The 27196-nt window shown below is 42.9% G+C and overlaps 2 protein-coding genes across 2 annotated transcripts in view; one reads left to right on the forward strand and one right to left on the reverse strand.

The window, feature by feature from the left end:
* Nucleotides 1-4419, reverse strand: part of LOC124620345 (CCR4-NOT transcription complex subunit 6-like) — a 135900-nt gene extending 131481 nt beyond the window's left edge. The window contains exon 1 of the mRNA XM_047147019.1: nt 3709-4419. Coding sequence (XP_047002975.1) covers nt 3709-3739 — 31 coding nt within the window. The 5' untranslated portion in view covers nt 3740-4419. The remainder of the gene's footprint in view (nt 1-3708) is intronic.
* LOC124619323 (39S ribosomal protein L1, mitochondrial) overlaps nt 4268-27196 on the forward strand; it is a 58779-nt gene continuing 35850 nt past the window's right edge. Inside the window, exons 1-5 of the mRNA XM_047145632.1 lie at nt 4268-4446; nt 4650-4809; nt 4898-5111; nt 23267-23434; nt 26233-26347. Of these exons, the coding sequence (XP_047001588.1) occupies nt 4416-4446; nt 4650-4809; nt 4898-5111; nt 23267-23434; nt 26233-26347 (688 nt within the window). The 5' untranslated portion in view covers nt 4268-4415. The remainder of the gene's footprint in view (nt 4447-4649; nt 4810-4897; nt 5112-23266; nt 23435-26232; nt 26348-27196) is intronic.

A 27196-nucleotide genomic window follows, 5' to 3' on the forward strand; every position in this document is an offset into this window, starting at 1 on the left:
TTCCAGGAACTTCCTTACTGGGTAAAAATGAATCTCCCAACATGGCTCAATGAGTTCTTCATCTAAAAATCATGTTACAGCCACGGAATCGAAAAGTCACTCAAGCACTGACAGACTATTGTAAATAGTGAAGGAGACTATATTATTGCTTTAAAGTCTCTGTTATGTCTATTGTTGTGTTTATTAAACTTACGCAATAATGTTAAAAACTTATACACCAACCAAATAATTGCAAATTTGTGGTTACAAACTGCCACTAACATCTGTATGCAGAACTGTCCTAATGAGCACAAATGATTTTGAAATTTTAGCTAAGGCCTACTTCTGTAAGAAATACAATACTACTTTAGCTGTTCAATGTCCAATGTCAATTTACTGTACATCCTACCAGTAGAAGGGGATGTTCTCAATTTACTGTAGACTCTTACCAGTCAAAGGATACGTTCCACATGTTGTTATATTTTGAGACAATACTGCACTAGACTCTGCAGTGGAATGCCAATTCCTTCAAATACCACCTCCCTGTTCATCTGCTAAATCCTGACAAGACACAGAAGTTTCTGTTCCAATTCTTCAACCATACCAACAGGAATGCTGTACACTTCACTTCTGAGGCAAGTCCACACACAAACATACAGATGATTCATCTCAGCTGACCTTGGAGACCATCTTAGATCATATGATTTTTCTGATACTTCACCAGCACAGGGGGCTAGCATTGTCAAAGCTTCACCCTCCATTATTGGCAGTGGACTGGAGTTTAGCTTGTGGTTGAAGATTAAATAATCAAATCAATAGAAGCTGAAGCTTTGACAATGCCAGCCACATGTGCTGGCAATAGGTCAGAAAACATCATCAAACAAGCATCAGCCGAAGAACCTGAGACAGAAGTCAACAGGCCAATGGCAGTTATGGAAATTTCTTAAGTGAATATTGAGATTTAATTTTATTTGTTAAGGCAACTTGTGCAATCTATGCTAAAACATCCTTTCTTGCGGTCTTTGCACTGGTATCAGTAGCCATGAGGCAGTTACAGGAACAATTATTACTGCAGTACAGGGATAACTAAAATAGCTTGGAAGATTTGTGTATTCTCAAACTCGATAAAGAGCCAGTAATGTCATATCTCAATGAGTAATTTAAAGCAAACAGTTCTGGACATGAGTACATAGAAGAACTGAGGCTCCAGTTTAAAGAATAGTTGACCATGCACTTGATAGATATGCAGTGCCTACCTAAAAGAACAATTCATGATGGAAGGGACACTTCCATACTAGCCTATACGTTAACCTTAACGAGACAATGAAAGAAAGAGGCACTCCTCTCTAATAAGTGTAAAATAAAGTATAGAGCTATGAATACAGATGATGATGACACATTTTTGGTTTACAAGAGTGCAATGGGCAGTGCCTACTGTAGCAGAATATTATCAAAGGATCTCTCACAAAAGGCAAAGAAATTCTGGTCACATGCAAAAGCTGGGTCTAGTGTAGCAGGGGATACAACCCGTCGGCTTTGGACAATGACGTCACAAGTCGCCAGAGAGCAGTTTACCATTTTCGCTTTTGCTGTTATGTTTCAGTTTCGTTTTTTTACTGATTGCTTAATAAAGTGGATCTGTTTATTCTATCTCGTGAGATTTTTTTTTTTTTTTTTTTTTTTTTTAAAGCCAAAAAACACTTATCAGCCAATGAAGGGAGCTACAACACTAAGAAGAATCGCTTCTCGATTGGCCACTTGTGACGTCATTGTCCAAAGCCGACGGGTTGTATCCCCTGCTACACTAGTCCCCAAAAGCTGTTAGTGATGGTAAAATCAATTCCTTTCCATGAAGAAAACTCCCGTAGTACTGCCTCAATTCAATTCTCACATCACTGTAAATATCTATTAGTACCTGTGAGGTTGAGAAAGGAGGTCTATAATAATAATAATAATAATAATAATAATAATAATAATAATAATGAGAGAGAGAGAGAGAGAGAGAGAGAGTGCACAGGTCATGTCTGTCTACATGAAGAGTAACAAAGGGATAATCTACCATCCCACTGACATCCATCTGTTGTAGAATCATAGAACATATTCAGAGTTCAAACATGATTAGGCCTAAGTATTTAAAATAGAATGTCTTCCTCCATGCTATCCAGTACCAATTACAAAAACATTGGTCATGCAAAACCTAACTCGCACTTTCTCATTTGCCATCAATCAAGACAGTCTTGTAGATATAGTACTTCGTGACTTTCAATAAGCATTTGACATGACTAATCAATTGTTCAACCCTTCTACATTATAAAGGATTTTATTATTATTATTATTATTATTATTATACATTGAAGCAAAAATATGTGACAAACAATGCAACTCCTAAAAAAGAGTTATTCTTAAGTCTCAGTTATCTACATCTGCAGTACAAATCACAGTTTGCAATCACCTGAATTCTCATTGTCTTTCCATTTCTTTAAACTATGTAAGAGTATTGCCTTTTTATTAGTCAATTCCATCACCCCATCCCCTCTCCAAATTCCCCATCTCCGCACACTCTTCACTATGTGGGTTTTGACTAAACTGAAAATGAGTGGCTTAATCAATATGGTTCACAACAATTTCAGAAACATATTCCATTTAAATCAATATTTCTATCTGTACATCTACATCTATACTCTGCAGACCACTGTGAGGTGCACAGCAGAGCATATGTCCCATTGTACCAGTTATTGGGTTTTCTTCCTGTTCCATTCACGTACGGAGTGCGGGTAGAATGACTGGTTGAATGTCTCTGTGTGTGCAGTAATTATTATGATCTTACCCTCATGATCCCCATGTGAGCAATATGTAGGTGACTGTAATATATTTCTAGAGTTATCATTTAAAGCATTCACTGGACCTGATACATATGTTTCTATAAGTCGTAGTAAGTAGATTTTACTCAATGTAAGGCTGTGCAGGAAGTAATGAAGAATCTATGCAGATAATTTAGGAATCTGTGACCAACAGAAGTGAAAGCAGGATACTATTTGCAATTTAATTTAATTTTGAACATTATTAGTGCTTTCTGAAGTACTATTTACGTTGTTGTAAGTGTAGATTAAGGTTTGCTTATGTTTATGGGTAGAGGGTCATTAAGTACAACAGATAAATCCTCTTCAATTAATAGTAAACCAACGAGGCAAGAGGGGATGCGATTTTTGTTGTATGAATGGTCATGATGAATTAGATCAGAACAGTGGTTTACACTGGGGGCGCACGCCCACCCTAATCAACACTTGAGAAAGACTGAAACATACCCAAGTGTTATTACTCAGAATCCAGGTATTATTAAGGCATCCAATATTACCTACAGTACCCATGCGCGAATGGTAGTTCGCTAAAATTCGCCATCACACAGGTTACAGGAAACAAATTACAACGTACAGTAAAAAAGACTGTGTATCAAAAACGAGGTAGAGAAAGAAAGAGAGAAAGAAAGAAAGAAAGAAAGAGAGAGAGAGAGAGAGATGTTACGCTTTTCCTAAAAGGAGGAGGGGCATGGGGGTGTATCCTCACAAAAATTTATAAATTCTCTCAAGACAACCCAGTCGGAGGAATGTGTTTGGTGCAGTTTACCAGCTTACTCTCGGGTAATCCGATTAGAGATTTTAGCGCAACTTTTTTTTTTTTTTTTTTTTTTTTTTTTTTTTTAATAACACCCGAGTAAAAACAACATTTTACCTTCTTTTTTGGCAGTTTTGTGATGAGCCATCCACAGGAGTAAAATGCTTTATTTTGATTGTAATCTTCACGATATTTAGCGTCCAATTTTAAAATTATCAGCGGAATGGCAATAAGATGACAATTTATGTGCCTGGCTTTCTCGTGTCAGCTGATCGTTGTGCACAACTCAAACACATGCAGCATTCCGTCTGCTGTTAGGTTATTCAACATTCCACAAATATTTGTAAACTTCATTTCGTTATATTTTGTTTCATACGATGCACTATATGTAACTGGCCTTCGAAATGGCTATATAAATGCTTGTAAGCACTCCTAGAGCCTTATTACACCAATCCAAACACATGTGAACTGCAATTAACTAAACAGACTACCATATCCGAAAAGATGCTACTTGATGTTTCTCATCAGGTTCATGCAAACTAGTTGGGTTTTGTGTACTAAGAGCATAATTTCACGTTAGGTACAGCATGCGGTAACGTAACCACTTCACGAAACTACAACGCACCTTCATCTACCTCCGAACAGACACCAAAATCCTCTATTGCTGGAGTGCACCGATATTACTTTCTTGTAAACAAAACTATCTTGACAAACACTGCTTCGCCATTTATCAAAAGTGTTCGCTACGAGAAATATTCCTCGTTGGATTGGTTGTTGACCTGCGAAATGCTCCGTACTTAGACGAGTGCTGCCGACGGGAGACGATGCTGAGGAATATGGCAGCGACGTTGGGAGGTTAGTAAGCACGGAGAGCCGTCGCTTATTGTATTTTGGCGTTGTTCGAAGTTATTCTTCCGACAGTTGGCGCTTTATACACTAGTCATGTGAATCTGACAACTGAAATAATAAAACGCAGTCGATACATGGTTTAAGAAATTATTATAATTTTTGTAGGTTATGTGTAAACTCTGGCCTAAGCAGGTAAACTTCGTGCACAGGTATTCGTGCCGTGACTTCAAGATTTCTGGTTCCAATTTGTTATGGGCAGGCCAGAAATTTTGCTGCGCGAAAGGGAACTCGCGAAAAAGCAAGAAAAAAGAAAGTTAAAGTGGAGATCAAAAAAGTTGCATGGGTTCCGCCAAAGCTGAGGGAAAAGAAGTAAACACATTGCGTTTACGTTTTCTTTCTATTTCTAAATATTGCATGTTACTCAGGTTGATGAATTGCCACATTTGCCTTGTTACAGAGATAAATTGCCACTTATTTCTAAACGTCTGAACGACAGCCACAAGCCAGTTTCCAGTGACGATGTGTGGATTGGCAGGTATTATCAGTGGAGGGTATACGACTTTGTTGAAGCTGTACAGTGTCATCGAGAAACCCACCACCCAACAATGTACAATGTTCCAGATGCACCACTCTTCGCCTTTATTGAACTGGACATGTCCACAGACAAGAAAGTAAGACCAAATTATGTTAAAAATACTTGTTTTAATTTGAAGTAAGTGGATCATGTAATATATTGATTTTGTTGCTTGCTGACCATGCAAGCACCACAATTTATTGTGTCCCTTGCTGCCAATGCAAGCACCATAATCAAGTAAAACAAGAGGAAAAACTGAATTAGGCCCCTAATCATAAATATTATTGATCAGGTCTGGGTAGATAGTGTATGATTGAACTTAAAAATATTGTTCATTCGGTTCTGTGCAAGGCAAGAGGTAACATCATTAGTAACAATATGACACAGAGAAAATAGGATGTGTAAAATTGATTGTTCTAATTTCCTGGATGTGTCAATTGACCGGGACATAAATTAGAAATCACGTATTGTAGATCTTCTCAAATGTTCAGCTCAATTTGCTCTATGTGTAATTGCTGATATTGGGTGTGAAAGTATTAGAACTCGTTCTTTTCTTGGAATGTCCATTCATTGATGATGTCATATAGAATAATTTTCTGGGGGAAATTCCATGTGTAAACAGAAGTAACTCGTTTCACAAAAATGTGCTCTAAGGATATCTAGGGGCCATCCTCATGCTTCGTGTAGACAATTTCTTGAAAGAGTAAAGAATGTTAACAACATAATTTTATGTCGCAGTGGAACAACAGCGATCATAGTTAACAGTACAACTGGAAAAGGCCTGGATTGCTTTTTTTTTTTCAGTTTGTAGCAACATCCTCACAATATGTATACTCTTTTGTGAAATTTTTTGGGAAATACGGAAGCGTCCGATCCCACCCGTCTGCTTTGACCCATGACGTCACAAATATGGCGGAAACAAAAACAAACACACACACTTTCCACAAGAAGCCTAATGACACTAACGGGACATGCGCGGGAAATGGGGTGTTTTGGGTGGGGGGCAAACTAAATACAAACAAATTTAGACGCCTTGCGTAGCTACAACGTGTAAGTGAAGACAGCCATGCATGAATACCCACCCACCTCCCCAGGGGTCATAACCCCTGCAACCCATAGAAGATAAAGATGCTTCAGTAGCTGATTAGTGTTTTTTGTCTTTTTAAAAATAAAAAAATCTCACGGGATAGAATGAACAGATCAGAAAGATAAATATAATAAACTAAAACAGAAATTCGAGGAAACGGATAATTAAAATAAGTAATAAGTGTTTTTAAATTAAAAAAAAAAAAAATATCTCACGAGATAGAACGAACAGATCAGAAAAGTAAATAAAATAAGATAAAACAGAACTGGAGACAGCCACACTCGAACCAAACTCCGCGCCGTCATGACGTCACACACGACAACACCCTTACATCACGGGTCAAAGCCGACGTGTGGGATCGGACGCTTCTGTCGACCCATTTTTTGTTCAGATTTAGGCCTCACTTAAAAATATGGCCAAATAGTAGTATTCATAAGTGTAACACCATGAACAAAAATAGCCTATGCTATCCATAACTTAACCTTGCTCATACACAGACAGGAACAAAGTATGCAGCCATGAAAATAAATTACCAAGTCCCTCCTGAATTAAAGGTGATGTTAGATTATAAGTTAAAGTAAAATAATTTCTACTTGACAACTTGTGTTGCTTAGGTCAAATTAGAAGTAGGTAGTATGTATGTGGTTAGGTTACCTTTATCAAATTTTGTCACAGATTAAAACAAAAACCCAGTGGTCTGCATGTTGCCATGTTTTTCACAGAGATAACATCTAATTCATCCCCTCTGACATTCCACATAATAGTTAGTTGTCATGAATGTGATCAACATCACATGGGGAAAAAAATCACCTAAAATTAACTGAAACTAAACCATATTATTTATTGTGTGTTCTTACTCAAAGGATATAATGAAAGATTTCTACTGTAACACTCTTTATTTTACAGATGTTAGCAATACCTCTCTCTACAATTTATCCCACAAAACTTCTTTTCATACTAATTTTTCCGAGTATCTTTCAACACCTAAATACGTTCACTGTGCCATAGCTCCGTAGTTCATCAACTACAAAAGAATAATTCCTTTGTAGAGTTGTCATCAGAACTGACAGATGTTTACAGTTTCGAATCCTATTGTAGATGTGTATCAAATAAAAATTTCTGGTGGATCAGTTTTAGCATTCTACGAGCAAGCTGGATTGTCAGCAGGGGACCTGTCCTACAGAATGAGCCTGAGAAAAAAAGGCCCATGCTTGCCAAAAATGTACTCATACAAGATTTATGAGCTGCCTGGGAGGGTACAGAGGCTTGAGGAGTATGTATGTAGATGTAGATGTTCCGCCATGAAGGAGGCGAGCTGAGACAGTTGTTGAGCTTTGGTGGCCCAGCAAACTACCGAGGTCGGCCCACACCTGGTATGAAGATCCGAGGAGGACAAGTAGTGCTCACAGCATTACTTCTCACTGCATTTCACTAGACAAGTAATGAGGATGGACTGTGAAGGGTATCATGTTAGGCATTGTAGAGCTCTTGGATGATCCTCAATAGCTGTTGCAATGCCTTTTGTCCACCATGGCACTGGCCAATAGCTGTGTGGTCAGTAGAAAATGGGGGATAGCTGATCCAGCAATATAGGAGATTCCCTTGGCGACGTTACCCACAATATCAGTGATACCATCTAACAGAGAGGGTGTGAATGGAGTGGCACAGATATATGGCAGCTAGTCAGCTTTTTCAAGGACTCAGTGTGGTAAATGATATTTTGGGTGGAGGGCACTGTAACAAAGATAGTCATGCATCGACCACTGTACTGAAGCCATGAGATCGGCGAAGGAGATTGTAGGTTGATAGCCGGAAAGGTGCCATGGCTGGCATTAAAATGTGAATGAGTGCTGTCACTGAGGAGACACAGATTAAGATTGAAACGAAGCTGGTCAATCAGGAGGCCTCTACCACACAAAGTGGAATTTCCTACAGGTGGTGATGCACACCAAAACCCCCCTCAAAAGTGAGAATGAATGCACCAGTGTCTACCTCACTGTCTAGCAGGCCTTGTGGAGGAATCCTCTCTAAGTGTTCAAATAGTTCTTTGGCCATTTGTAGGTTAGATTGCAGTGAAAAATTAATCGTTGTATCGTGCTGAGGTTCTTATGATGTATTATGGAATGAGGTACATCACCAAGTTGTTTACAGGAGAGTAATGCCTGGGACTGGATAGGATTTGATGCCTTAATTAAGATAGAATAACTCTGTAATTTGCTACGGGAAGAGAGTTTGCCTAGTCAGTTTTCATATTCTCCAGAAACAATAATAGTTTCATACAGAGAAAAGATCCACCATTTGTTCAGATAAAAACCAGGAACAGTTTTAATATATCCCCCAGGCAGCTCATAAGTCCCTTGGTTTGTTTTTTTCCTGTGGCATGCCCAAGTAGGTAAAGTTCCTAGTGTCGTAACTACCAGCCTGAATTGCAGTCTGGCTGAGGAGACTGCTGGAAACTCAAGGTCAGTGGCAGATAACTTGGGCCATTTCGTGATGCCTCATACTTCAAATGAATGCTCTTCCAATAGGTACCACCCAATCAGAGCAAAGCCCTTTTGGTATGTTAACCAGTGCCTAGACTTTCAATGCCCCAAATGAACAGGCACCTCCTCTTCAGCACACGCTGGAGGGCGGCAGCTTTGACATCAACAGTACAGTCCCTACATGGCTAGCGGCTTCCACTATACACATAACTGACAACTCGTCACGTTGACTGGCTACTCATCTTTGGGCGACCTTCCTACAAGGCACGCATGATCGGTAAAAAACTTTGAAAGGTGGTCAAATCCAGATTAGGGGACCAAATGCAAGTTAACTGAAACATGTTATCTAAAGTAAATGAAACAAAGTAGGAAAAGTCAGTATCAACATTCTACGAGCAAGCTGGATTGTCAGTAGGGGACCTGTCCTACAGAATGAGCCTGAGAAAAAAAGGCCCATGCTTGCCAAAAATGTACTCATACAAGAGTTATGAGCTGTCTGGGGTTCTTGAGTCTTTGGTGGGTTCGTGCTTCGCTACCATGTAGCCCCAGCCTTTGCAGCATCTTTTCCCTTCCATGCTGCATGTCTGTCCTCTTGATATTCTTTTTCCCCTCCCTTGGGAAACATGTCTGGGGTGTTTTTGGGAATGTTCTGCATCCTCCATAGCTGACGTAAGAATCGTCTCACCACTTGTGTTTCATTCCTTTTTACCTTCTTCGTTCGCCTTCTCCTGTCCTCCATCTGCTTCGGCGTTTGAAGGTCCTCTTTTTTGTCTTCATCACTGTGCACTCCTGAAGGCTGTCCCATGTGTCTGATGTAAAACAGGTGACTGGGTAACATGTAATTTCCAGCCCCACGTCAACAGGTAGGATTTGCACATATCCCCTGGTACAAGCCAAGCCCAGGGAGGAGTGGTAGCCTGAGCTGCTACCTTCCCAAATTGCTGATTGGTCCCTCTGTCAGGTGTCGGAGGTGTGACCTGAGGTGTGAACAATCAACTGAGGTGGGTTCGCTCCCTGGTGAAGGGTCCCCCAGGTGGAAGGAGTGCGCGATCAGAGATGCTGGCAATCGTGGGGGATTTTCTCACAGTGACCAGTCTTCATGTTGCAATCCATGTCTACCAAATGTAAATGGAATGAAGCTCCCGATTCAAAGACCCACCCAGCTGCACCACAGTTCCTAATGATTTCCTGTACTGAAGATGGTCAGTCCTTTCCAATGGTAAATCCATTTGTAATACAGAGAGGTGTTGATGCAGTTGCCGGCCCTGAGAATTCCTACTCATTTATGCTACAGCACTTTGATTTTTGGAGATTACTTCTGATTCTCAAGCTCAACAACTGCTTGCCACTTCGCTTCTCCATGGCTATTGTGTTTGTGGCGAGGCTCGTAGAGCTCTGAATTCATCCTGTGGTGTTACTTACACTAGGCTGCTCAACAGTCGATTGAGGCAGAGATTCAGATGTACCTCTCTGATTAGAGTGTCATTGCCATCCATCAGGTGATGAAAAAGGTAGATGCCTCCCCAGTGCCCACGCGCACTCTTTCTCTCACTGATAGTGGTGCTTCCACCCAAGATCAAAGCAGGCTATGAAGTTACCATAGTCCAACCGTACATTCCAAACACAATTTGCTGCTACCAGTGTCATCGTTTCAACCACACTCGAATGCCTTGTCGACACTCGGTCAAATGTGTAACCTGTGGTGGGGGTCCGCACGAGGACGATTGTCCGCCTCATTCTCCGTGCTGCATCAACTGCAGTGGCGACCATACTGCTGCCTCTAGAGATTGTCCTGTGTTTCTCGATGGGCGTTCTGTGCAGGTGATCTGGATAAAGGAAAAAGTACTTTACCCGGTCGCTTGCAAGTTATTGGCTAGTCGCAAACCCTGCGTTTTACCATCTGGCACTTACAGTACTGCTCTTGCTATATCTCCTTCCATGAAGGAGATGGCCACGCAGACATGCAGTGTCAAATTCAGCTCTGAGGTTGTAAAATCGCTCATGTCATGATAGCATCACTGTCTCCTCATCCAGTTGTGCAACAAGCCATCAGACTCTTGTCTCACATGGTGAAGTCACCAGCTACACAACTGGTAGGCTGGAAAGGATGGAAGGAATACCTTGAGCCGCCATTTTGGGAAGATTTCGAGCTCCTCCCACTATTACCCTGCCTTCCTCCATTGGAAATGAGCGGAGGAGGCTCGAGAGATACCCTTTTCTTCTGAGAATCCTGAGTGCTACATGCCACCTTTACTTTGAGGGAGCTAGATCGTGCTCTCAGTTCGTCTCGATCCTCCCCCTTAGGGTGAGACGCTTTCACTTTCAGATGTTGCTGCTCCTTTCTCTTGTGGGCAAGCACTTTCTGCTTAATACATACAACCGGACATACAACCACATCTGGGCAGAGGGCACGTTTCTTGAACAGTGGCGTGAAGCCACTGTCATACCCATACCTAAGCCCAGTAAGGGCAAACACCTTCCTTCTGGCTATTGCCCCCTTTCTCTCACCACCTGTATTTGCAAGGTGATGGAACGTGTGATTCATGCATGGTTGGTATGGTGGCTCAGTGTGGATTTCGAGCACAACATTCTGCAGTTGACCATCACATCATTTTGCCCACCCATGTCATGAATGGTTTTCTGTGGAAATCCCAGCCTGTGGCCATGTTTTTCGATTCGGAAAAAGCCCATGACACCAGTTGGGGGAGTTGTATCCTCTGTACTTCCTCTGTACTCTCTACACGTGGCGCTTCCGTGGCCGCCTGCCCTGTTTCCTTCAAGGTACGTGTGGGTTCTGCCTTGTCGGACACCTTTATCCAGGAAAGTGGTGTGCCTCAGGGTTACGTGCTGAGTGTCGTCCTCTTTTCTATTGCCATTAACCCTATAATGGCCTGTTTCAGCCCGACATCTCCAGCTCCCTTTCCTTGACGATTTTCGTGTTAAATGCAGTCCTTCGTGGACTTGTCTCCTTGACTGGCATCTTTGACTGTGTTTCGATCATCTTTACTCATGGAACATTGACAGTGGCTTTTGTTTTTCCACTGTCAAAACAGTTTGTATGAATTTCTGGCAGCGCATTTGGTTTCTTCCACTGCCTTTACATCTTCGGACTGTTGCTCTTCCATTCATTGAAACTATGAAATTCTTGGGACTCATGCTTGATAGGTCCTCCCATGTGTCTTACCTGACGGCCTACTGTATGCGGTCCCTCAGTGTCCTACATGTCCTCAATGATACTTCTTGGGTTGCAGATTGAACCACCCTCCTCCATTTGTACCAGTCCCTCGTCGGTCCGAAACTAGATTACGGGTGTTTCATTTATGCATCTGCACATCCGGCCCTCTTACACCGACTTAATACTACCCACCATCATAGCATTCGTTTGGTCACTGGCACATTTTACACAACCTCGATTGAGAGTCTGTTTGCAGAAGCTGCCACACTACTAGATATACGTGCCGTTTCTGTGCCATGCATGGCCACCCATTCTATGCCGCCTCCTTCAATTTGTCCTTTGATCAACAGTATGGGGTGTGTCGGTCTTCTCTGTCACCTCCTGGAGTTCGCTTTCGGTTCTTGCTCTTGCAGATTAACCTCACGCTACCTGCAACTGTCCCGGTGGATGTAAACCCTTCACTACCTTGGCTTTGTGCAGCAGCCTGTGTTCACCTGTGCCTTCATTCACTTCCTAAGGACACTACACCATCCTAGCTCAGTCGCCTTCAGTTTCATGATCTTCGCAATAGTACCTTTGTATACACTGATGGCTCTCAGACTGACCATTGTGTCAGGTGTGCCTTCATCATTCGCACCAACATTTTTTTTATCGGCTATCAGAACACTGCTCAGTATTTACATCAGAGCACTTCGCCCTGTATCAGGCCACATAGTACATACAGCGGTGACACAGGTTTTTCTATTTTGTCATCTGCTCAGACTCTCGGCACCCTTCAGAGCCTCTGTGTGCTGCACAGTGTCAATCCCCTAGTGCAACAGGTCCAGGAAAGCTGTCACTTGCTCACTCTTATGGAACCACAGTGCTGTTTATGTGGGTTCCTGGTCGCATCGGTCTGACAGGAAATGAGGCTGCTGCCAAGGCTGCAGACTTCGTACCTCAGCCCGCTGGTTCTTACATTCCCTCTGATCCCTGAGTTGCCGTCTGTCAGCAGTGGTGTTACTTTGGCATCACAATTGGTCCTCCCTTCATGAGAACAAGCTCCAGGATATTAAGGCTCTCCCAGTGGCTTGGACGACCTCCTCTCACTCCGAGGAGGTCATTTTAACTAGGCTGCATATTGGGCACTGTCCTTTTAGCCATCACCATTTGTTAAGTGATGCTTCCCAACACTTTGTGCATGTTGCGCCCAACTTTTAACTGTCCACCATTTCCTGATGGAATGCCCTTATTTAATCGTTTATGTTCTTCTTTCCTTTCCATGCTGCAGTTTGTATTCTGATATTCGTTTTCTGTCCCCTGGGGATCATGTCTACAATATTTTTGGGAATGTGTTCTGAGGTTTTAACAGCCTCACATCAGAACAACCCATCATCTGTTTTTTCTTTCTTTCTTTCTTTGTAATCCTTCTCCTAACCTTCCTCTGCTTCGGCATTTCAGGTTCCTCTGGTTCTTCTTTCTCCCTGTGCACTCCTGAAGGCTGCCCCTACATTTGACATGTAACAGGTGATTTGGTAACGCATAATTCCCAGCCCCGGATCAACAGGTAGGGTTCACCTATACCCCCTGGTACAGGCCAGGCCCTTGGAAGGGTGATTGCCTGAGCTGTTACCTTTCCAAATTGCCAATTGATCCCTCTGTCAGGAGTTCTAGACCCCCTGCGGGTCCGGAAGTTAGAATAGGCCTGAGGTATTCCTGCCTGTCGTAAGAGGTGACTAAAAGGAGTCTCACATATTTCAGCCTTGGTCCTCTGTCGGGTTTGACCTCCATCTTTCTAAATTTTGCCAAAGAGCGAGCCAATTGGGGAAGGGTGCCTTACATGGTGCATCGTGTCCATTGTACTTTGAGATCTTTAGCCCGTTTTCTCGTTGTCACATTGCAGTCACGCTCACTCTCCATCTCTTGGGCAAGGACACCTCCTTGGGTGCGTTTTTCACCATGCACCTTGCAGTGTCGCTTTCTGCGTCAATGACGACCATGAACTTCTTAACACCTCATATCCGGCATGGTAGCCTGTCCATTGTGGTGGGATCGCCATGTACCCTGTTGGTTGTAGCCCCGTAACAACACAGGGATCCTGCCAAGTGGCCCTGCTAATGCTGGGTGGCACCCATGCGGAGGGTCTCTTGTCTGAGTGGGTGGCATCAGGGCGGATGACACGCCATGAAACGTAGTACGTCATCTCTTGCTCGTGTTCCACCACCAGCAATCTCTAAGCGGGCAGTCTAACTTCAATGTTAAGAAATATGACCCCAAATTGTTCCCCTCCCAGGACACGCTATGGGAGGATGCCAGGCTAAGGATGGTAGTGAACCTTACTCGCCCCGATACCTCGTATGTCCATGAAGCCTCAGTTTTTTGTGGAGCATTTGGAGGACAAGTTTGAGGAGGTGGAGGGCTTGTCCAAAATGCACTCTGGGTCAGTCTTGATAAAAACAGCATCCTCTGCCCAGTCACGAGCATTACTAGCTTGTGACAAGTTGGGAGATGTTTCTGTTTCCGTCACACCCCGTAAGAGCTTTAATATGGTCTAGGGTCTTATATTCCACAGGGACCTTCTTTTGCAGTCTTACGACGAGCTGCACGCCAATTTACAGCGGCGAGGTGTTCATTTTGTCCGGCACGTCCATTGAGGTCCGAAGGATAATCAGGTTGCCACCTGTGTCTTCATATTGGCCTTCAAGGGTGACACATTGCCCGAGAAGGTCAAGATGATGATCTACTGCTGTGACGTCAAGCCATATATCCCTCCCCCAATGCTGTGCTTTAAGTACTGCAGGTTCAACCATATGTCTTTCCACTGTACTTCCAGTGTCACATGTCGAGATTGTGGACATCCATCACATCCCAATACTCCATGTGCCCTGCCTCCAATCTGTGTCAACTGCGGAGAGCATCATTCAACTAGCTCGCCAGACTGCAGGATTTCACAGAAATAGAGGAAAATCATGGAAGCTAAGACAAAATTGAGCACATACATCCTGTGGCTATGACCTCCTCTTACACCGCCGCAACAAGAACAGTTGTCACCCCATCAGTTCCTCGCATTCCTGCCACCTCTCAGAACCAGAAGATTACACCTGCCCCCTTGACAGTGGGGAGCACTCACCTCCCTGTTGCTCACACACCACCTACTTCAGGAGCAACAGCCAGAGAAGCGTAAGTCTTCTTCAGCTCCTCTCGCGAGGAAGGGGTCCCTTGGGTCACTCCCTTCCCAGGTTTCTGCTAGTGGGAAAGATGACACCTGCCAGTTGCTGAAGAGCCCAAAAGCAGCTGGTCGTAGGTTTTAATGCTCATCCTCAGTCTCGAAGACTGAATCAGTGAAGTCCTCCCAGCCAGGGAAACCAAAGGAGCAGCAAGGGAAATCCGAAAAGAAGGTCCCCAAGACAAAGGGAATTGCGGTGGCACCCACACCTCTGCTACCTACAAGCTCTGCATCTGCAGGTGAGGTGGAGATTCTGGCATCCGCTGAGGACCTATATCTGCCGGACCATCAGACACAATGGATATTGCTCAGGCAAAAATTCAGTGGCAGTAGGTGACCCTGAGGCATAAACTGCCTCATTGAATGTTCCGTGCCTTCCCAGTCTCATGATGATGTCACCCTCCAGTGGAATTGTGGCAGTTTTTTCCACCACCTGGTTGAGCTACAGCAACTGTTAAGCTTTACACCTGCTTTCTGCATTGCGCTCCAGGAAACCTGGTTCCCGGCAATGCAGACCCCTGCCCTCCATGGCTATAAGTGATACTACAGGAACTGTAGCGACTATAATAGAGTGTCATGTGGAGTTTCGGTTTATTTCCTAAACTCAGTCTGTCGTAACACTGTGCCCCTTCAAACCCCTCTTGAAGCTGTGGCTGTCAGAATAAGGACGACACAGGAAATAACTTTCTGCGATGTATATCTTCCTCCAGATGGTGCAGTATCTCTGATTGTATTAACTGAACTGATTGACCAACTCCCTAAACCTTTCCTACTTTTGGGAGATTTTAACACCCATAACCCCTTGTGGGGTGGCACTGTGCTTACTGGCTGAGGCAGAGATGTCTAAACTTTACTGTCTCAGGTTGACCTCTGCCCTTTAAATACTGTGGCCGCCACACATTTCAGTTTGGCTCATGGTAGTTACTCGGCCATTGATTTATGAATTTGCAGCCCAGGACTTCTCCCATCTATCCACTGAAGAGCACATGATGACCTGTGTGGTAGTGACCACTTCCCATCTTCCTGTCACTGCCCCAGCATTAAGCCCACGGACACCTGACCAGGTGGGCTTTAAACAAGGTGGACTGGGAAACTCTGCTGTCACCATTGAATCTCCCCCACACAGGAACATTGATGTGGTGGTTGATCAGGTGACTACTACAATTGTTTCTGTGGCAGAAAGCACGATCCCTCACTCTTTAGGGTGCCCCCAGTGAAAGGCAGTCCCTTGGTGGTCAGTGGAAGTTGCTGAAGCAGTATGCCTCGACCACTGGGTGCCATCCATTACCTTCCCAAGTCTGGGCAAAGATCAAACATGTTTTCAGGTACCAGACCCCAATAGGTGTTCCTGGTATTAACATACATGGCGTGTTATAAACCGATGCAAACGTGATTGCCGAGCAGTTTGCTGAGCGCTATGCTCGAGCCTCTGTGTTGAATAATTACCTCCCAGCCTTTCCCACTCTCAAACAGTGGCTGTAAGAGGAAGTACTCTCGTTTACTACACGCCACAGTGAATCCTATAACACTCCATTTACAGAGTGGGAGCTCCTCAGTGCCCTTGCTCATTGCCTCGACACAGCCAGATGGGATCCACAGCCAAATGATTAAACATCTCTCATCTGACTACAAGTGACATCTCCTCGTCATCTTCAATCAGATATGGTGTGATGGCCTCTTTCCATCGCAATGGTGGGAGAGCACCATCATTCTGGTGCTCAAATCTGGTAAAACGCCGCTTGATGTGGATAGCTATTGGCCCAACAGCCTCACCAATGTTCTTTGTAAGCTGCTGGAATGTATGGTGAGTCAACAGTTGGGTTGGGTCCTGGAGTCACGTGGCCTGCTGGCTCCATGTCAGGGTGGCTTCCGCTAGGGTCGCTCTACCACTGATAATCTTGTATCCCTCGAGTCTGCCATCCCAACAGACATCATATCCTTGCTACATTATATGAGTGGAGTCTCCAAGGCCCGCTCCCGATTTTTATCCAAAATTTCCTGTTGCTTTGTACTTTCCATGTCCACGTTGGTGCCTGCCATAGTCCCCCCTCATATCCAGGAGAAAGGGGTCCCGCAGGGCTCTGTTTTGAGTGTCTCTCTGTTTTTAGTGGCCATTAATGCTCCAGGAGCAGCTGTAGGGCCACCCATCCCACCTTCTGTGTATGAAGACGACTTCTGTATTTCGTACTGCTCCACCAGTACTGGCGTTGCGGAGTGGCATCTACAGGGAGCCATCCACAAGGTGCCGTCATGGGCTCTATCCCATGGTTTCCAGTTTTCGACTGCAAAGTCATGTGTTATGCACTTCTGTTGGCATCGTACCGTTCATCCAGAACTTTACCTTATGATGGTCCACTCGTAGTGGAGACATATCGATTCTTAGGACTGGTTTTCGACGCCTGATTGACGTGGCTTTCTCATCGTTGTCAGCTGAAGTGGAAGTGCTGGCAGCATCTCAGTGCCCTCCACTGCCTGAGCAACACCAACTGCGGTGCAAATCGCTCTACACTGCTGCAGCTGTCCAGAGCCCTTGTTCTATCCCACCTTGACTGTGGGAGTCTGGTTTATGGTTTGGCGACACCCTCAGCGTTGCGTTCACTCGACCTAGTGCACCACTGTATCGTTCGCCTAGTGACAGGAGCTTTTAGGACGAGTCTGGTGACCAGCGTCCTTGTGGAGAGGGCAGAGTCCATTGCAGGTTACACGTGCACAACTGCTGGCCAGTTACATTGCACACGTTCGTAGTTCTCCTGCGCATCCGAATCACCGTCTCCTTTTCCCACCCACGGCGGTTCATCTCCTGCATTTGCAGCCCAGGTCATGGCTTCCAATTGCAGTTCGTGTCCGATCCCTTCTTTCTGAACTGGAGTCCTTGCCTTTACCACCTATACTTGAGGTCCATTCACGTACACCTCCATGGTGTACACCTAGGCCACAGCTTGGACTGGACCTTTCACGTGGCACTAAGGACTCAGTTAACACCGCGACTCTCTGCTGCCACTTCCTCTCGATTCTTGACATTTACCGAGGCCACGAAGTGGTTTACACCGACGGCTTTATGGCTGATGCTCACATCGGCTTCGCGTATGTCCGTGAAGGACATATTGAACAGCATTCCTTGTTCAATGGCTGCAGTGTTTCCACTACTGAGCTGGTGGCTATATCTCGTGCTCTTGAGCACATCTATTCATGCCCTGGGGAGTCATTTCTTCTGTGTACTGACTCCTTGAGCAGTCTACAAGCTATCAACCAGTTCTACCCTCGTCATCCTTTGGTAGTGACTATTCAGGCCCTGGAACAGTCCAGTTGTTCAGTGTGTTTGTCTGGACCCCAAGTCACGTCAGAATCCCAAGCAACGAACTTGCTGACAGGCTGGCCAAACATGCTACGCGGAAACTGGTTATGGAGATCGGCTTCTCTGCAAGTGACCTGTGTTCAGTACTACGCCACAACATTTTGCGGGTTTGGGAGACGAAATCGCATAACCTCAGCACGCACAACAATTGTGTGCCATTAAGGAGACTAAGAATGTGTGGCAGTCCTCCATGCGGGCCTCTCACAGGGACTCTGTGGTTCTCTTCCAGCTCTGCATTGGCCATGCTTGGGTGACCCACGGCTACCTCCTGCGGCATAATGACCCACCTCAGTATCGGTGCGGCGCCCGGCTGACAGTGGCCCATATCTTGGATCTTGGTGAGCTGTCCTCCTTTGGCTGCTCTGGAATGGACTCTTCAGTTACTGGACTCGTTGCCATTAATTTTAGCTGGCAACGCCTTATCGGCTAATTTAGTTTTACTTTTTATATGTGACAGTGGGTTTTATCTACATCTACATCTACATTGATACTCCGCAAGCCACCCAACGGTGTGTGGCGGAGGGCACTTTACGTGCCACTGTCATTACCTCCCTTTCCTGTTCCAGTCGCGTATGGTTCTCGGGAAGAACGACTGTCTGAAAGCCTCCGTGCGCGCTCTAATCTCTCTAATTTTACATTCGTGATCTCCTCGGGAAGTATAAGTAGGGGGAAGCAATATATTCGATACCTCATCCAGAAACGCACCCTCTCGAAACCTGGCGAGCAAGCTACACCGCGATGCAGAGCGCCTCTCTTGCAGAGTCTGCCACTTGAGTTTATTATACATCTCCGTAACGCTATCACGGTTACCAAATAACCCAGTGACGAAACGCGCCGCTCTTCTTTGGATCTTCTCTATCTCCTCCGTCAACCCGACCTGGTACGGATCCCACACTGATGAGCAATACTCAAGTATAGGTCGAACGAGTGTTTTGTAAGCCACCTCCTTTGTTGATGGACTACATTTTCTAAGCACTCTCCCAATGAATCTCAACCTGGTACCCGCCTTACCAACAATTAGTTTTATATGATCATTCCACTTCAAATCGTTCCGTACGCATACTCCCAGATATTTTACAGAAGTAACTGCTACCAGTGTTTGTTCCGCTATCATATAATCATACAATAAAGGATCCTTCATTCTATGTATTCGCAATACATTACATTTGTCTATGTTAAGGGTCAGTTGCCACTCCCTGCACCAAGTGCCTATCCGCTGCAGATCTTCCTGTATTTCGCTACAATTTTCTAATGCAGCAACTTCTCTGTATACTACAGTATCATCCGCGAAAAGCCGCATGGAACTTCCGACACTATCTACTAAGTCATTTATATATATTGTGAAAAGCAATGGTCCCATAACACTCCCCTGTGGCACGCCAGAGGTTACTTTAACGTCTGTAGACGTCTCTCCATTGATAACAACATGCTGTGTTATCATTCTTTATAAGTTTTAGCACATGTCCTTTCTCCCCTTTTATTCTCCACTCTAATGCTTTTAGGGTGGATGTTATAATGTGTCACAGAGTGGCTGGCTTTTCCTTTTTGTTCTCGTGGTCGGCCAGCCACGGTCACTGCTCTCTTGTTTTTACCCCTTCTACCTGTTTCTTGCTTCTCTCTGTAGTTTTCTTTTCCTGTTTTGTTCATAGTAGTGTTTGTTGTCCTTCTGTTGTTCTTCTGGTTACTCCTTTCTCCTGTTATTGTGCTGCATGTCTCCTTTCTTTTCTTTCCCTTGTGTAAGGGACCGATGATCTCGCAGGCTGCCTACCCCATTTACTTCAGCAATTTTTAGAAGACCAAGTTTTCAAAGTATGTATGGGTTTGGCCTTGTCAGACACCTTTATCCAGGAGAATGGAGTGTCTCAAGGTTCCGTCCTGAGCGTCGTCCTGTTTGCTGTTGCCTTTAAACGTTATTATGGTCTGTCTCCAGCTCCATTTTCATGAATGACTTTGCGAACTATTGCAGTTCTCCATGGACTTGTCTCCTTAAGCGGCATCTTCAGCACTGTCTCGATCGTCTTTACTTTTGGAGCGTTGACATTGACTTGCACTTTTCCACTGACAAAACCATTTGTGTGGTGGCAGTGCAGTGGGTTTCTTACACCATCTTTACTTCTTGGTCCTGTTGTTCTTCCATTCATTGAAACTACGAAATTCCTGGGGATTAAGCTTGGTAGAAAACATTCTTGTCTTACCTGGCCACACGCTGTACTCAGTCCCTCAATGAGCTACGTGTTCTAAGTGGTACTTCCTAGGTAGTGGATTGGACCACCCTCATCTGTTTGCACCGATCCTTTGTCTGTTCAGAACACGACTTACATGTTCTTTATTGATCTGCAAGTCTGTCCATCTTATGCCATCTTAATACAATTTACCATTGTAGAATACGTTTGGCCACTAGCGCCTTTTACACTAGCCCAATTGAGAGTCCCTATGCAGAAGCTGCCGAACTACTGCTGTCAGACTGGCGTGCTGCTTTCCTTAGCAGATAAGCATGCCGTTTGTCTGCCATGCGCGGCCACCCATCCTATGCAGCAGCAGTTTGAAGAGGTCAAAAGTGGCCTCCTGAGTGTGTCTTGGCCGGTGTTGATAAAGAGTGAAATAGTTGTAGAAGGAAATTGAAAACATTTTTGTTTGACAACTCCTACTCCACAGGCCCAATTACTAAATTTAAATGTAAGTATAGATTACTGTGAAACCAACTATGTAAATAGCCATAATTTCACTGAGAAAGTATTTCATATTTCAGCTCAGTGTGAGATATTGCAAACGTTTGTAACATGCAAATAATATTTGTAAGGGTCAGTATTATTGCCATTGATGCTTCTCGGAGCAATACTGCTAACACCTGAACACTTTGTATGTCATCCGTATTACTAGATAGCTATGGTCACACAGTCCCAGTTGCAAGTTGCCAATCTAATGGCTTCCAGGAGCAACAAAAATTTGATTTTCACAATTTCATATAGTTATTGACCAAATTACAAATTTAAAATGCTATCATCAACTCATTAAGAGGTATAATGTTACACTACAGATTTAACAGTAGTCGAGTACTATTCTGGGTAATTTAGGTGCCTGTCTTAAGACCTATAATCAGTTTTGACTTTTTTGGTATTCTTTGATCAAATAATCTGAAACTTATAAAAACCAACATAACTACGGTTTTATGTCTTCATCCATAAAGGTTTACATCAGGGCCAGCCACGGCATGCCAAAGTGCACGCATGCAGGGTCTGTGGGTCGCAAGTGGGCCAAGGTACAGTCTGTCTCGGCTTTGCTTGTTTGTTCCCTTAAGTACCTGGTACAGCACAACATTTCATTTAGTATTACGGTGTTGCATTTTTCGGACAGCACAAATGTCTTCAGTTCAGCAGCCTCGTGGTGTTAGTGCTGTTTACCTTTCGGTTTTTGTTAGTGATATGAAGGACATTCACAAGTCCAGTGGCTGTTTGCACAAAAATAAGTAGACTAGCATCTTTCACCACAAAAGTGACAGAAGAGAGGTATGACATTTCTCGACGTATATTCTGCACTCATATAAGCAATGGGTAATTCAGATTTGCTATGAAATGACAGTGCAGCACCATGCAGAAAGAATTTAAAGATTGAGTTGCCAGTAAAGGAAAAAAATTTCCAAAGATCGACAAATGAAATTTGTTGTTCTCTACATCAAAAGCACTTTGTGCTAAATTTTCAGGCATGGAGCATGTGAAAAAAATTAGTGGTATGCAAAGTAAAATTTCTGAAGTCGCACACAGGGTATCAGCTGCAACAATGTGGAACAGTTGTAAATCAAAAAGTCATTGCAGGCATGCCCCTTGACTTAACCAACTAGTTTTGCAGTAATATGCAAGGTCTCCATGAGATTTTATATGTTACTGCAAAATAAGTTGATTAAGTCAAGGGGTATGCCTGGAATGATTTTTTGATTTAAAACTAGGAGTTCTTCAATTTATCGAGGAAAAAGGAGTGCATGAACAAAAATTAGAACATCTGGAATAGAATGCAGAACTTGCATTTTAAGTGAGCTTCAATGCACACTGGTCATAATGACATTGCAAGATGTTCTATACCGCTCTTCTCAGGCACTTTCAATGTCTGCATAATGAGGTTGCAAAAGTGCTACAATATTTCGACCAATACATGTATGGATGATGTTCTTTCAATTATGAAACTAAATAAATCACTATTACATGGGAGCCTGCATGTGAAAATATGTGAAACTGTCTGTGTGTGTGTGTGTCTGTATACTGACAGTTTGTACCAGATAAAAATTATAGGTCATCAGTGCGCTAAATGTAATTCAGTTATACTGAAAATTGGTTTTGTTTTTGATCTGATTGTTGAGAAATGTGAAAAATAAAACCAAGTCATACGCAGTGCTGTGTCATCGCCATTTATATCTGGCACGTTCACAGTTTCCCCACACCTCATGCTGTGACAGCATGGCGTGGCAGTTAGGAAAATGTGCCAGCAAAGCTGAACACTATGACACTCGTGCCACAGCATGGGCCACATGCTGAATTCTTGGCCAAACACAATTAACATGTTTAACTGCAACTGTTTAACACATTAACTCATTTGTAAAGTAATCAGCCAAAACTGTCTTACACTGGAGAGTTTGATTCTTTAAAGAATTGACGGGGAGGGGCAGGTTACTGGTGGTATTCTAAAGAAATACTTATTTGTTTGACACAATTATTATTCCTAAATGTAAAGTCATTGCAGTAATTGCCTGTTCAATTGTTTCATGGTAGCATATTTTGTATGTTATGAGCGAAGAACACACAAACACTTTTCATATAGATTTGTTGCTAATTATTATGTTATTATTTGCAACTTTAAAATGTTCACTCTTAATTTCTGCTCTTGGTTTGGTAACTATTTACTTTAGATTCCAGCACTATTTTATTCATGCTGTAATTTATAAATTGTATTTTTCAGACAAAATTTGTTGATAACTTTACCAGAGTTGCTGGTATTCCACATCCATTTGAACATGGCGAAGACAGATCTGTCATAGTTTTTGCAAAGACACAAGAAGAACAAAAGATTGCCCTTGAAGCCGGAGCAACAGTGGCTGGTGGAATGGAGCTCATCACAGATATACAGGTTATTTGCCACCTATTTTCTGTTTAAATTATTTTTCTGAAAATCAAAACAACACTGAAGTTGTGTTTTTCATGTGTGTTTACACAGCTATGTGCAAATGAAGAAAATTCATAGATTTATTTAACCTCTTGTAGGGTAGAAAGTTATCTGGAACTATTTCCGACTGGTATTTAAAGTTTTGATGCTATTAAATTACCACATTCCAACATAGGATTCAGTCATATATTCCTTTAGAAGTTCATTTGTGTGCTAAGGTGATATAGTTCTCTAGAATACATCACCTTCTCAAAAATTTTGCTAGGTAATGTTAGCAGTGAAACAGGTCAGTAGTTATGGACACCTCTCACATCACCTTGCTTGAAGTGGGCTTTAACAACAGCTTCTTTCAGTCTCTCTGGAAAAATGCCTGAAGTTACATATTTCAGGTAAGACTGGGCTTATTATATGGGAACAGATTTTTAGTACTCTATTGCAAACACCATCAAAACCAAATGATGTTTTATTTTTGGAGAATGTATAATTTTCTTAATTTCAAAAGGAGAAGCTGTTGATACATTCATATGATTGAATTTCATGAAAGTTACATTTTCAGCATACTGCTGTGATTTTTCTCTTGATCTCTTCGTCCCTATGCTTTCTACCATATTTAAGAAAAGATTTTTAAATACATTTGCTAGCTGCGACTCATCATTTATAGCCCTTCCATTCAGTTTAATAGTAATATTATCCTGTTATGCAGATGGTTGTCCCGTCTCTCATTTTACTAATACCACATAGCCTTAAGTCTGTTGTCAGAATTACAGATTTTTGACATTATGTGGATGTTCCTTGATTTTTAATAATCTTTTTTAGTAATTTTGAGTAGTTTCTGTAGTGTGCAACTACTGCAGGATCCTACTTGTTCTTATCAACAGATATGTTCCACTTTTCCTTTCCCAAGATAATTTAATCCTTCCAGTGATCAATGGTTTTTTCAAGGCTGTTTATTGTCCTTTCTGCTTAGCTTTTGTAGAAAGCTATTTTCAAATGATGATATAAATTTACCATCGACTAGATTAAATTAAATGTTAGCATTCGGCTCATTGTAAATTTCATCCCGTTTCATCTCCTGTGAACTATTTTTAAAAACATTTGTCTTAAATTACTCTAACTGATTTCCACTGAGGAGTATCCATACTGTAAGACTTTAGCTTTGATCAGGGGTATGGAATCAGGATGGCTCCTCCTAATGCTGGCCCTTTCATGGATCGCTTGGAGGAGGCCTTTCTGGGATCCATAAGCCTTCATCTCCTGGTCCAGTTTAGATACATTGATGCCTCTCTGCCATATGGATTCATGGCAATGGTGACCTTTTGAAAATTTTTGGTATCTGTAAGTACTTTCTTCCAATTAAATTTCACATAGTCATATTCTAAATCTCATGCCACTTTCCTTGATGTTGACTTCATCTTCATTGAGGGTCAGCTCCACACTTGTCCTCACATTAAACCTACAGTACTTAACATTTTGTCAGATGCCACCCTGCTTTCCTCCTCCTACAGCCTTGGCATTTGATGCATACATATTTGTTCAGTCTCTGCAGTATCCTGATAAGACTCTACATTCTTTCTTCCCTCGTTGCCTACTTTCGGGCTTTTTCCACTGTGACCATCCCTACTGAAAAACTTGCATGATGTACTCTCCTACCACCAGCTGTAATTAGCAGAACAGGGAGAGCCATCCGTGAAACGACTCATCTTGTGTACCAGACGTTATGCAAACAATGTCAGGTGTTCTATATTGGTATGACTACCCATCTGAATTCTGCCTCCAGGCACCAGTTTCTCAGAACATAACAGGTAGGAACTAGCTTTACAATATGTGCTTGGGTCTTGTCACCTGCTTACCTCTAGCGGTGTTAATTTCACTTGTCTCAGCATTTATTTTCAATAACTGTCCCTTTTCTTTGTTCCATTTTACTGTTTTGTTTTCCAACCTGTCTTTTTTTCCAGCTATCCCTGTCTCACTTATTATCCTATTTTCCATCTTTAACTTCTCAGGTTTTCAAATTTCATCTGATGCAGGTACCAACAGTCACCATTTCCTTCTCATCGTGTCCAGTAAGTCTCCCTTGACTTGGGTTTCAGGGTGACTTTTCTAGTTTTCTGTAACTCTTCCCATTTCCTAAACCACGCCAGTCCTTTTCTGTCATATCTCTTCCTTCCCCTGGTAGAAGGAGACACTTGCTATGAAACCTTATATATTTCCACAATCACAATCCCCCATCCAGCCACCATTTGGTGGTGAGTAGATTTTCTGTCCATCCTATTATTTTATATTTTCAAACATGTACCACATACATAACATTTTGGTGGCTGTTTGCTATGTACCCCAAATGATGGGCATCACTGAAGTATAAAAAGTGGTTCAGTACCAACAATTCTTTGGCCTGTCTGATTGACACACACACACACACACACACACACACACACACACACAAACGCAACTCATGCACACAACTGCAGTCTCGGGCAACTGAAACCTCACTGTAAATAGAAATACCTATATTCAAAGTATGTTGTACCATGGCTTGATTTGTCAGTTAAATAACCTTAATAAAATATTGTCCTAATCACAATTAATTGGTCAGATGTTATATCTGAGATGGTAGCCCTGTAAGAGCCATTGTGGAAGAAACAGAGTAGTATTTCTTTTACAGAAGTTCAAATAACACTTACTGAATGTTATGTAATTTGTATAATGTATGTTGTCTAGTTTCAAAGACCACTCAGAGATGATATTCTTATTGTGATTTGCAGAATGGTAATTTGTCCATGCAAGATTTCAAGTACGCAGTTGCTCATCCGAGTATCCTACCTGAGTTAGCATCTGTCAGAGGACTCTTTAGGCGGAAATTTCCAAACATTAAGAATGGTAAGGAAACATTTCTCTTCAGTTTATAGACCATGTTTTTGTTACACTATATGCAAAACAGTGGAATAATGCTTTGGAATTCGTGGATACTCTGTCAATTTACACTTAGGCTACAAATCCAATTGGGAACTCAATCCACAGCCGGTGCTGGGACTTTTTATGTTCCTAATTGCTTTATCCACTTTCGGCAAATTTTTGTATTTGCGGAAAATACCAATTTGCACTGTGCTGTGAGGTCATTATTAAACTGTAGGTCCACGGTAACTGGCTGGGTAAATCATTTCAATGATTCGTGGAAGGAAGATCATACCACCTCCAGTAGCGTCACATCTGCTAAAGCACTCTGCCCACGCCACATTACTGGAGCTGCTGTAAACTGCGGACATTACACCGTACATTGAGGCTTCATTCCCTTCCATTTCCAGATGTGAACTGTGAGGAGCATTACTGTGTGGCTCTTCATGAGCTACTGATAGTATGGATGTATCTTGATATGGTATAGTTCACGCAAGTGTTTTGTAAGGGAATTCATCACTGCTGCTTCTTTCAAGACATTTACACAAGTTTCATACTTGTGTAAGAGTCCCAGGTGCAAGTTTGTCCCATAGAATCTCCCAGCACATCTTATTAAGAGCCGTAACACTTTAGGATTAAGGAAGACCACTCACCGAATAGCTCACATCCCCACATCGCTTTTAGCATGTGCCACTTTGGTCGCTACAATTGTGTCAGCCCACATACCCGACACTGCTCCCTTCCACAGTCCTAACTGGGAAACCGACCTTTTTCCAGGCCATTAACCACCCATCCCCAGTCTCTCTCCCTGCCTCTTGCCTCCTTCTCCCTCTA

This window comes from Schistocerca americana, chromosome 6, assembly GCF_021461395.2.
Source record: "Schistocerca americana isolate TAMUIC-IGC-003095 chromosome 6, iqSchAmer2.1, whole genome shotgun sequence".
NCBI classification, from domain to species: domain Eukaryota; kingdom Metazoa; phylum Arthropoda; class Insecta; order Orthoptera; family Acrididae; genus Schistocerca; species Schistocerca americana.